The 12,274-nt window shown below is 30.9% G+C and overlaps 1 protein-coding gene across 1 annotated transcript; it reads right to left on the bottom strand.

The window, feature by feature from the left end:
* Positions 1-376: 376 nt before the first annotated feature.
* LOC127098483 (threonine dehydratase biosynthetic, chloroplastic) lies at positions 377-4,223 on the bottom strand. The gene is made up of 9 exons (XM_051037090.1): positions 3,709-4,223; positions 3,265-3,444; positions 2,637-2,906; positions 2,319-2,525; positions 1,570-1,818; positions 1,428-1,498; positions 1,235-1,352; positions 925-1,059; positions 377-621 (listed from the first exon to the last, which is right to left on the bottom strand). The coding sequence occupies exons 1-9, from the start codon at positions 4,156-4,158 to the stop codon at positions 481-483; spliced, it is 1,821 nt and encodes a 606-aa protein (XP_050893047.1). The 5' UTR covers positions 4,159-4,223; the 3' UTR covers positions 377-480.
* Positions 4,224-12,274: the final 8,051 nt, after the last annotated feature.

Raw genomic sequence — 12,274 nt, 5'->3', positions numbered from 1 at the left:
TCTTCAAACATTTTTAAAAATAAACTATAGGTGAAAAATCATTCAAGTTAAAAAAAAAAAACTAGACATATTTTCATTAATATTATTGGAAAAAGATAGACACCATAAATTATGTTTTTCTCTCTCTTTTGTTATAAAAACTTTCTTCAAAACTAATAAAATTGTTATTAAATTTTTAACAACATATTTTTGAAAAAACCTTTAAAACATAACTAAGATATCAAAAATGATTTTTTTTTAAATCTTAAACGTAATTAGAATATACACCATAAAGAAAGAAAACTTCAAAACTAACTAGCAATTTCAATCAGACATTTTTTATGTACAAATTTTCTTTTAAAAGCACAAAATTTCAAATATTTTTAAAACATAGAAGTTGAGTAGTAGTGAACTTAAAATTTAGATAAATTATATCTACATAGAGGCACAATAAAATATAGGGTAGTGATTTTTAATGACAAGTGGCTAAAATTATCAAAATCAATGCATTAAAAGCTGGAAGAAAAGGTCATCCATCACCACTTTATAATCATACCCAAGTTTGTTGGCACTGTCATGGAATTCATCCATCTCATTGCTTGGAACCTGAATTCCAACTAATACATTTGCTCCAGTTTCACCCTGTTAGCCACGTCAAGTTCAAGAAATCCATTAGATTGCATTCCTCAAAGGAAAAATAAACAAGTACACATGAAGTAGTTGAGTAGTGAAGTAGTTGAGTAGAAGAATAGAATGTAAGAACAAGACCGTAGCACCGACACCTCTAAAAAATACGTGTCAATGTCTGTGTTGGTCTGAAGCGACACTGACACTTGTGATTACGTTTAATTTTTTTAAATTATTATCAGTGTCAAACGTGTCGATGTAGGTGTGTTGCCCGGTGTCCGTGTCCGAATTTGGGCTTTGTAGGTCACGAATTCTCACCTGTGCACGGTAATGGAATAAACTGATATTCCATCGTGGACTGAAGGAGTCCAAAAATTTCATCAAAGCACCAGGTCTTTCTGGAAAGGTAAAACGACAAAGAACTTCGTTCTGAATATCCGGTCGGGCTCCCATCTGGAAAATGTTTTTCAAAACAAAGTAAGCTTAGTCAAATACAAAAACAGGATCAGTTATTGTGATGTGTTTAGTAAACAGTTTAAGACCATTAAATCAAATGGAGCAGCTCTTTGTCATGTGTTTAGTGGGAAAAGGAAATGATAAAATTCAGAATGAAGGGAAGCCGATTTACCATGTGACGCAGATGATCTTTCACCAAGTCAACATCTGTTAGATTGTGAGTTACAAGCTGAGAAGATCCCATTCTCTCCTCCATTTGTTTTAGCTCTGACGGTGTGTGAATCCCAACACTGCACAGAAATACAATGGATAATAAAATACTATTGTCTCGGCATAAAACTTGTTATCTATTTCTATGATCTTACCTGTAAAGGACAACAGCTTTCTCCTCAGAATTATATCTGTATTTGAATTCTGTGATATTCATCGGCCCCACCTGCCAAGGCGAGAAGAAAATCAGTTCAACTCTGTTAAAGGAAAAATAACAGTGAAGTCGTGTAAACATACCAATTGACAAAACTGTTTGAAACTGCCAGGCTCCTCCCGCAATACCGTTAACAGCAAAGCTTCTTGTTTACGACCAATGTTAGCAAGTTCAGTTACTGTCCTAAGTTTATCAAAATTCATGTTTGCTCCGGAGGTTATTGCTATAACATTTTCCCCCTTGAGCCCATAATACTTGCAGTATGCCTCAGCTCCAGCAAGAGCAAGCGCGCCTGCTGGTTCTAGGATGCTCCTTTTTTCCTCAAACATGTCCTGCAACAAGCTTAACCAGTGTCATGTCTTAAAACTTTAAGTCCTAAACAACATGTGGTGCTTCTCATTCAATGAACAAAACATTCAAAGGTCTACATAGAAAAATAAGTTCCAATTCTTATGGATATAAACAAAAAAGCTACACTTAGATGAAAGAGTTTGGAAAGTTATTCTAGTTCTGAGTTATTATATGAAAAATACTCCTCCACCAATCAATTCAAAATTTCTTATTGCTAGCTGACTCACAAATCGCCAAGCAAATCTGATTTCTTAACCAATTTGGTCAAACTTATGATCGGCTGTAAACTGTTAAGAAACATAGATGGAAATGAAAATTTAATCCGGCATCAAAACGATAAGAACGTGGATTCAAATTTCTCAATTATACTTTTCATAAAACTAGAGACTTACCATACATTATGGTGATGTGTGTGTGTGGAAATTGTCTACAGCACCAGAGATTCCGAAAGCAAACTTTCACGAGGGAAAGGGCATCTCACCTTTATTGATGCACAAATAGCATCACGGCTTACAAGAACAACACCATCGACCAACTCTTTGCACAAGCGAAAAGTTTCTATGCCGACCTCTTTAACAGCCACGCCATCTGCAAATCCTCCAACCTGGTCCAAAATCACTCTGTGGCCATGATGAAGTGACAAAGCCATTGCATTTGCATCAGTGGGTTCCACCCCAATAATTTTCACCTGTTTACATTAAAAACGTCAGAAGTCAGTTAACTACTCAACTTTTCCAAGTGAACAAAGGCCCACGCAATGGAAAAAACTGTCAGCACAATAACATGCAAGCAAACTAACCTCAGGATTAATCCTCTTCACGTAAGCGGCAATACCAGCAATGAGACCACCACCTCCCACAGGCACAAAAATTGCATGAATTGGACCCTTCATTTGACGCAAAATTTCCATCCCGACAGTTCCCTGACCCATAATGACATCGGGATGATCAAAAGGAGGTATGAATGTACGACCCTCTTCTATAGCACGCTTCTTTGCATAGGCTTGTGCTTCGTCATAGGAATCCCCAATAAGAACAACAGTAGCACCCAGCCTCTCCACAGATTTCCACTGCAAAGGTCAAAAGTAATAAAAACACATAACTTAATCAACCACATTAGTCCTTTTTTCCTCAAGATATTACAAGAAACAAACAATGTAGCTTTTTCGGTTTTATCCCTCGAAATATGAAGGGAAAGGAACCTCAGTAATTCGAATTTCAGTCATGAGGACAGAAGAGTACAGACAATGATTGTTTCACCTAGGAATCAAACTCAAGTACTTCGGATCCATTCGATCTTAACGAAACTCATTAAACATGTGGTTAGAAATAAACAAGGCATCATTATAACTTATTGTCTAGTCCAGCTTCTAGCTTATTAGATAAAGAAAGAAACAAACAAGGCATGAAAAGTAAATAAATGAAAACCTTGATGTCAGGCGTGGTAACGGGCATAGCAATAACGGCATTGCAATTCAATCTCTTGGCAGACAAGGCAACTCCTTGAGCATGATTTCCAGCAGAAGAACATATAACCCCTTTCTCCAAAACTTCCTCTGGAAGTTTAGCCATCATATTATAAGCTCCACGAATCTTAAATGAGTATACCTATCACACAAACCGCAATTTCATAAACAACATATACTAAAGCTAAATGATCAACACAAATAAAAAAGTTAATAATAATAATAATCTAATACCGAAAACACTACCCAGAAGCAGAAGCAGACATGCCGCCTAATCACAAGTGTCGACAGACACCGAGACTGAGGCTCATACACCTTTTTTCAAAGATGTGGGCGATGATAATAATAACAACAACATAACCATAAAGAAAAACAGTTCATAAATGAAAAATTTGATGATCCTTACAGGTTGAAGATCCTCCCGCTTGAGCCAAATGTTAGCACCAATTCTTTCAGAAATCTTCGGCGCAAACTCAAGAGGTGACTCTTTAGCAACATCATAGACCTTAGAAGTGAGTATATTGGTCAAATAGCTCATAGGACTTACTAAGGCATCGCCGTCATCGGAGCGCGACCGTTCAGGAATCGCTCCGACGTAACCTGGAGGGTACTGAAGTGAAGCGGTGGAAGCCTTGAACGGAGGAGGAAGAGGAGGAGACAGTGGCGACTCGGAGAGTAAAGGAGAGGGAACTATTTCTACGGGTTTGGAAAGCGCGGGGGCGATGAAAGGCTTGAAGCAAGGGTTAGGTTGAAGCGTAGTGCGCTGCATTCCGTGGTGGTGGTGACGGTGGCGACGGAGGAGCGGTAAGTGAGGTTGAGCGGTGGATAATCGGAGCGCCTCCATGGTTTGGGTCATGGATTTTGGTGAGTCAAATCCGAAGGTTTACTGTTGTTGATACTTATATAGTTCGAAAATGAATATATTCCTCTTCTGACATGTGGTTATTTATTTATGAAAAATTATTACTTACTCTAAATTGTTAGAATTTATATTTAATTAAATTATGCGAAAATTATTTTATATAGTATTTATTTAAAAATGAAAATATTTATGATGTGATTTGACATTTTGGAAATCCTACCTTATTTTTACATATATTTAAAAATATCATATTTAAAAATTTTAATAAAAAATGTTTAGGTAAAAATATACACATTTATATAGTATATCTAGAAGACATTCTAGAAGGCATACATTCAATCCAAGTCTATAAATAATATGCTAGTGCGAAATTGTTCGAAAATTATACTTTCAAAAAAAGTTTAAAAAGAAAAGCAAAAATAAAGCTTAAAACTAAGTAAACAAAAATTATAGAAATGACATAAATAAAATGAGATTAAAGATAATACACTATCGGTGTAAATTTTTTTACATTATTATCCAATAGAATTATAATGTTTTGTCATTTCTTACTAGTATTTTATAATTAAACGTGTGATTTGACGGGATGCTCTGATTGGTTGATTGGTTGATAGTGTAAAAATATTTTACAATATCAATATATAATCTTTTTTCTCAAATAAAATATCATTTCATTAATTTCATTAAACCAATTCAATCTATAGTTATATAAAAATATCAATTAAGTTCAAATTTGTTTTACTTAATAAAAAAACTATCTCTTTTTTCTTTTATCGATGAAATTTGACTGAAGACATAACAGAAAATATAGAAGTGATTTAGATAAAGTATCATATTTTCTATTAGTATTTTGTTTATAACAAAAATATCATATTATTAATATATGGTAACTTTTTTTATTGCAGCAAAAAGTTTAAAACTTGCATAAGTATTGTACAGTGTTATATGGACATAAAGAATTATTTTTTTTGATAAATTATAATTTGATCCTTAATTTTATCTGATTCATGAAATTAATTTTTTTATTTTAAATTTAAATAGTTTTGATAATTTTTATATTTTTTTAATAAAAAATTGATTAAATAGTAATTTTTTAACTTATATTTTTATCTATAAAATTTAATAATAAATTTATATACGAAAAATTATCATTTTTCAAAAAAATATATCATTTAAAAAAGGAAAATATCGTTAATGGAGGACCAAAATCATTTAAATTTAAAATAAATAATTAATTTCTTAATTTAGATAAAATAGAATGACCAAAACTATAATAAAATTTAGTTTTAAAATAATTTTATAGTAGTAAATATTTTTATTTAAAAAGCTTTACAAAATTGGTTTTAATAATTTATCGTAAAATATTATTTTAAGTATTGATCATTTTACTATAATTTTTTAATATAAAATTTTCAATAAAAATATCATTTGAATTATAACTTTTTATAATATAATTTTCAAAAAACATTTATTTAAATTTGAAGTTTTTTTATAAAAATCAGTTTTAGGATATATTTTTTTGAAAAGTGATGTGATTTTAACCATATTTTTAATCTTTAATAATCTATATTTATGTTATTGTATGAAAAAATTAATTTTGTATTTATAAAAATAAATAAATTTTTTATGTTTTTTATAAGAAATTATAAAAATCATTCTTCAAAATATAAAAAATATTTTTTAAAAAACTAAATCAAATATATATCACACTTAAGTTACAGTCCCACTATCCCAAAATAATTATCTCATTTAAAAAAATTATTTATTCTAAAATACTTGTCATTTTAATTTATCAATATAATTTTAATTTTTATCTTCTAATTATACTATCTAATTAATATTCTTAATTTATTTATTTTTAACTTTAATTCAAATACATCAATATGTAATTAGGATAATTTAATAAAATTATTGTTTTCTTTTTTATTTATTCTATTTTTTAAATTTTTGTGAAATTTATTATTTTTTTTTAATTGTGTGAAAGTGTCATGATAATTATTTTAGAACGAAGATAATAAAAAATTTAAAAATATGTAATTAATTTAAAGAATTTTAATAGTAAAACAAATATTATTATTAAATGTTTAATTACGTCTTTGATTATCTACTTTAACTTATTTATAAGTTAGTTTTCATTTCAATATTAAAATTACTTTAAAAAAAATATTTAATATATTATAGAGATTAATTAATATATATTATTAATATTAAAAGTTTTATACCGTAAATTTATCATCATTATTCGTTTTTATTATTTTACATGTGGTTAAAATAAAAATCAAATATTTTTTGATATTCAATATTTAAGATTAATTGAATGTGTAAAATATTATTTTATATTGTTAATATTTTTTAATTAAATTTATATTTTAAATGATTTAGTTACTAATTTTTATAATTGAATTATGTTTATATCAAAAATAAAATAAATAGATATAATAATGAAATAGAGATATAGTCTTATTGTCTCTAAACCACAGCATCTTCATTCTTCGCCTTCCCATTGACACCGACAATATTCATCATCATCCTCTTCCTTTGAAATGTTTGAATTTGTCTTTTACTTTTGGTTCTTTAAATTTGTCCCAAATTTTGATAATCAACATTTTGTTTTCTTCTCTTCCTTATCTTCTTCAATATAACATATTTATGAATCTGTATTCAACATCGTCATATATTCAAATTCGTATATCCAAATTTGTTCACTCAAATTCAAAATAAAATATTTTACTCAAATATTAAAAAACTATATATTTCAAACCCTAAATTTTAATTTTTCGAGTCTGAAAAAATAAAAGATGAAGGCATTGATTAGAAAAAAATGCAAAACATGTTTTCTAAATTAGGAAAAAACATGCAAAACATGTTTTCTAAGGACTTGTTACAACGGGTATCTTTCTCTTGTAAGAGTGTCCTACACTTCATAATGCAAGGTCATTGGGGAAAATGGTACTTGTGGGGCTTAGACCGTACTACTACTACCAATACAACAACTATTCTATTTATGTACAAATCAAATTTATGATGTTTTTTTTTGTTTGAGAGTACTTTAAGGATATTTATATTAAAAATTAACTTTATTATAAAAGTATGACCTAAACAATTCAGATTGTGCTTCCCTTAAAAATCTTGGCCCCTCGGCTTGTGGCCGGATCTTTTGAAATCATCAAAGTGAAACTCTAGGATATTTTGTTTCTAATACATATTGGCAAGATGCCTTTTCTTATAAGTTGTTGGGTGTTTTTTTAGTGCTTACTCTGTGAATAGAATTGGTTTACCCAATTTTAAATTTGATTAATTTTGGAAAAGTTTGTGGAATCTTCTTTTGCATAACATAGAACATGTTTTTTTATGATGATAATTATTAAAGATGATTATGCCATGAATCATGATAACAATTAAAAAGAAGAATAAAACGGTTAAAGATGCAAATCAAAATATTAGGGTTTGTTGGACTTGATTATCTGATGATGGCAACCAAATGGAATTTAACTAAAGTCTCATCTCAAAGTCAAGTCAAGCAAGTGTCTATAAGGATGGAGCATCTGACAAGTCTTGAAGTATAAGAAAGTCTGCTTCAACACATTAAAGTGAATACACTGTAAAGCATAAGAGCATTCTCGTAAAAGTTTATGGCTAAATCACACACACACATAAACTTGTTTTCAAACTTGTTTTTCTCAAGAAAGTTTTTTCAAAAATACCTTAAAGTCGTGTTAGATGAGTTAGGAACTGTCAGAAAAGCTCTATGAAGATTTTTTTGTCTTTACAAATCGATTGGCACCTTAACCTAATCAATTTGGTCAGTTCAAAAATGTGCCCTAAGCGATTAGAACAACATCTTAATTAGGTGTAACGACTAAATATCTTTTCTTTCCATTTTTAACATAGTAATCGATTAATTTGAAGGGAACCAATCGGTTGGTGTATGTTGCCAACCGATTGGCAAGTCATAAAAGGCCATAAATTTTTTCCTTTTTTATGCAAACATCTAGCCTATAAATAAAGGTCTCTTCCCACTATTTTCATCATCTAGAAAATGTGATTTCATCTCTCTCTCTCTCTCTCTCTCTAATATTCTCTTTGTTTACTTTCTCTCACTAAAAGCTTAGTTAAAGTGTTTTTCAACAAAGTCTTTTTGCAAGTGAGGAATCTATAATTATAGAAGAGTAGTTTTGTGGAAAATGGTACTTGTGGGGTTTAGTTAAAGTGTTTATACCTTGGTTTAACATTTTATCTATTTAGGGATTATTTGTTTGGGTTCGAAGTTAAGCCCATAAAAAGGCTTTGGTTTGAGGATTGTGTGATTAAGTCTCCGTTTAGGTTCGAAATTTCATCTCGTTCAAAAGCTTTCAAGGTTAGAGATTGGCCCATGGTAAAATATCATAGGTTATTGATCAGCCCGCAATAAAACCAAGTTTTAGCTAATGCTCATCCCGCGATAAAAGCTTGTTTCGATTCGAGATCAGGTCAGTCGTAAAATCTTACAGGTTATTGGTTAGCCTGGTATAAATCCAATTTTAGATTCAAGATTAGCTTGTGATAAAATCTTTATCTTGTGATAAAATCTTTAACTTGTGATAAAATATTTATTTGAAGCTTGAAGACCAACCAGTCCAAGCTTTCAAGTTTCAAGATTAGCTCGTGATCAAACTCTAATTTTAATTCCCAGAGTTTTTCAATTCCAAGTTTTCTTGAAACACGCAATTCACCCCCCTTTTATGTGTGAAGTCACATCTCGAACATGTGGCATCAGAGCTTAACTCCTATTTAAGAACTAATTGTCTTAAGAGGAAGATGACTTCTATAACACCATAAATCCCAAACTTTTTATTTAACGAAATATGCTAAATAATTTTCTCGAAAACAGTGATACACATTCTCAACATGCATCTTACTCAAAAAGATTATAATAAAGCAGTTGAATTCAAAATATCATAATTACTTTAATTGTCTCAAGAAAACATAATTACTTCATTTAAATTAATAATCCAAAATGTCAGAAACGCAATTAGAAATAGGTAACTCATCCTAGTGTTACACTATCAAAATGACACACAAAACTATAATAAAATCGAAAAGAAGAAAATAACAAAGAAGGCTATTACACCGTCATCCAACTCAACATCAACTAAGGATCCTCTATTTGACTATCTATACCACAAGGGTAAAGAACAACACAGAAACAACATGGGGTGAGGATATATCCATAAATGTTAGCGGTACATAAAACAGTCAAGGATAACACACTTAAACATCAAACATATGAATCATTCACAACAATCAACAATCACAAGTGCATGTAAGTATACAATGTAATCATCTCCTCTAATCTGATACATGTGGTATCAAACTTGGATATCAGGGTTATGTTACTGATTAATCTACTCACTGATGGTTCCTCTCTGAACCATTAGGCCCGTCACGTGTCCCTTCTCATAACCTGAGACTCGCCACTAAACTGAAGTCTTTAACTATCAGACTCGTCACAAGTCCTCTCTCTGAACCTGAGACCTGTCACTAGACTGAAGTCTGTCACATATCTCTGACATACATGATGCATGAAATGTAATAAACAACGTCAATACAATAATCATCACATGTTCCTCTGTGAATGTACAACATCGTCAATATAAGGTCACTACGGTAGTTCCTATTTGAACCCCACATTTCAACATAACTTAGTATAATATATAATTATAACTCATCATAATATATAATTGTATAATAACTCACAATACTCACTAATAGGATAAAAATAGCATTATATAATCATCAAAATTCAACAAAGTCTGCTCATAACTCAACATAGCTCACAAATAACTCTACCATTTTTTATTCAAAATTAAGAGTCACAAGGTGTACTCTAACTTTAATGTATTTACTATTCAACTTAACTTTGAACATATCAGAAAACTCAACTCTAACTATCAATATTCCACTCCAAACCTTTCATATTTCACTCTAATTATATTAACTCAACCATTTTAATTCAAAACAATTCTAAAACATAACAAACTCAAATCAATGACTCATCAAATTGTTTTCCAAGTTATAAACTACTCATAAACGTTTGAATCAAACCACTCAATTTACGGATTTAAACTTCTTTCTCACATCCTCATACACGCATTTAACCTCTAAATCATTATTATAAGGTAGTATTACGCGTTATCTTCCCAATGCTTCAAACCATGCCTCAATCGGAGTCACGAAACTCAAGTTATGGCGAAAAACAGGGGAACCAATAGATTGTCTAAGGGAACCAATCGATTGTTCTAAACATTTTGTCCAGCATTTTTCACTCGAAGCAGGAAACCAATCGATTGTAGCAGGGGGCCAATTCACTGTCACTTGGGATTTTCCCAAAAATCTCACTTCTAAACTCATCTTCTTCAACCTTTAACCATCCCAAACCATATTCAATGATATTCTAACATGCCCAAGCATTTCACACCATAAATTCAATATCATACATGAATTACATAACATTTAACACAACATACTACACAGATTAATCATATTAACACCGACTTATCATAAAATTATCATTATGTTCATCCTCTCGAAAACACGTAAGCATGAACAACACAACTCAAAATTTCACATGTCAATTCATACAAAATTTAGTAATTAACATAATGATCTAGAGAGATTTGCACAACCATCTCAAGGTCCAAAACCTCTTCAATGGGAGAAAGGAAAAATAACAAGGAATAGGGTTATGATCTCTCTTTATCATTTATGCATAGTACACCCATAGATGAATAATCCCCCCCCCCTCATTTCCTCAAATTTGCAGATAAAACCTTGAATCTACAACTACGAAGGCTACTCTTACTTTGCTAGGGTTTCTTAACTCAGTTCATAACTTTTCACTACCAACACTTTGTCTCCCTATTTTTCTATTTAAAACAAATAAAAAACCTAATTTTATTTTCATTAATTACATTCATTCCCCCTCAATTCATGGTAATTCTCCCCTACCAAACTAATAATATTAAAATTATGTTTTCCTCCTAAAGTTTCAAATTCCTCTATTTCTCTATTAATTTTAATTATAAAAATTCTAATAATTCTATAAAAAAATCCATAATTCCCAAAAATACCAAATAAATCAAATAAAGCACTCTAACACTCAAATAAAATAATATAAGGCATTTAAACTTAATTAAAATAATTTAATTTAAGAATTTGGGTGTTACAACTCTCCCTCACTTAAATAATTTTCACCCTCGAAAATTATCTGAAAGAAACACCTCTGGATAAGACTCTTTCATCCGGCTCTCTAGCTCCCACGCCATGCTTCCTCTAGCAAATCCTCCTTACACTACTTTAACCAAATTAATATCTTCACCTCTCAAGTTATTCGCTTCTCGATCCTCAACCTGTAAGGGTGATACCTTAATAGTCAAGTACTCTCTCACTTGCACATCATCCAATTGGATCACATGGGATGGATCAAAAATATACTTCTGAAGTTGAGATACATGAAAAACTCTATGAAGATTCGAAAGAGATAGTGGTAAGGCAACTTTGAAGGCCATTTCTCCTACTCTCTCAAGGATCTGATATGGACTAATAAAATGAGGTGTGGGCTTTCGAGACTTCAGCGCGTGACCTACACTAGTCACCCAAGTGACTCTTAAAAACACATGATCCCCCTCTCAAAATTCAAGTGTCTTCCTTTGCTTATAATGGTAATTTTATCCTGCCCTGTGATGCCTTCATCTTTTCCTGAATCATCTTAACCTTCTTAGTAATCTACTAAACAATATCATGTCCAAACTCAACACTTTCACCTGATTCATACCAACACAAAGGTGTTTTACACCTTCTACCATACAAATATTTAAAAGGTTCCATCCTAATACTAGAATGGAAAGTGTTGTTATAAGTGAACTTGATCAACAACAAGTAACTATCCTAATTACCTTTCTGCTCTAAAACAGAAGCTCTCAACAAATCTTCAAAGGATTGGATAGTCTTTTCTGTTTGACCATCTTCCTGTGGATGGTAAGCAGAACTCAACCTCAAATTGGTTCCCAATGCTTCTTTCAAACTCTCCCAAAACCTTAACATGAACCTCATATCTCTATCTAAAATAATA

The sequence above is a fragment of the Lathyrus oleraceus genome, chromosome 6, assembly GCF_024323335.1.
Source record: "Lathyrus oleraceus cultivar Zhongwan6 chromosome 6, CAAS_Psat_ZW6_1.0, whole genome shotgun sequence".
Classification (NCBI taxonomy): Eukaryota; Viridiplantae; Streptophyta; class Magnoliopsida; order Fabales; family Fabaceae; genus Lathyrus; species Lathyrus oleraceus.
Note: the sequence above shows the minus strand (reverse complement) of the source record. Positions and strands in the feature narration are given on the sequence as shown.

Excerpts from the sequence above, each read along its gene's own strand:
- LOC127098483 (XM_051037090.1), bottom strand. The coding sequence starts at position 4,158 with ATGACCCAAACCATGGAGGCGCTCCGATTATCCACCGCTCAACCTCAC. Across the intron at positions 2,907-3,264 it reads TTACCACGCCTGACATCAAG|TGGAAATCTGTGGAGAGGCT; the intron begins GTTTTCATTTAT and ends TGACCTTTGCAG. Across the intron at positions 1,353-1,427 it reads AAAGCTGTTGTCCTTTACAG|TGTTGGGATTCACACACCGT; the intron begins GTAAGATCATAG and ends ATTTCTGTGCAG.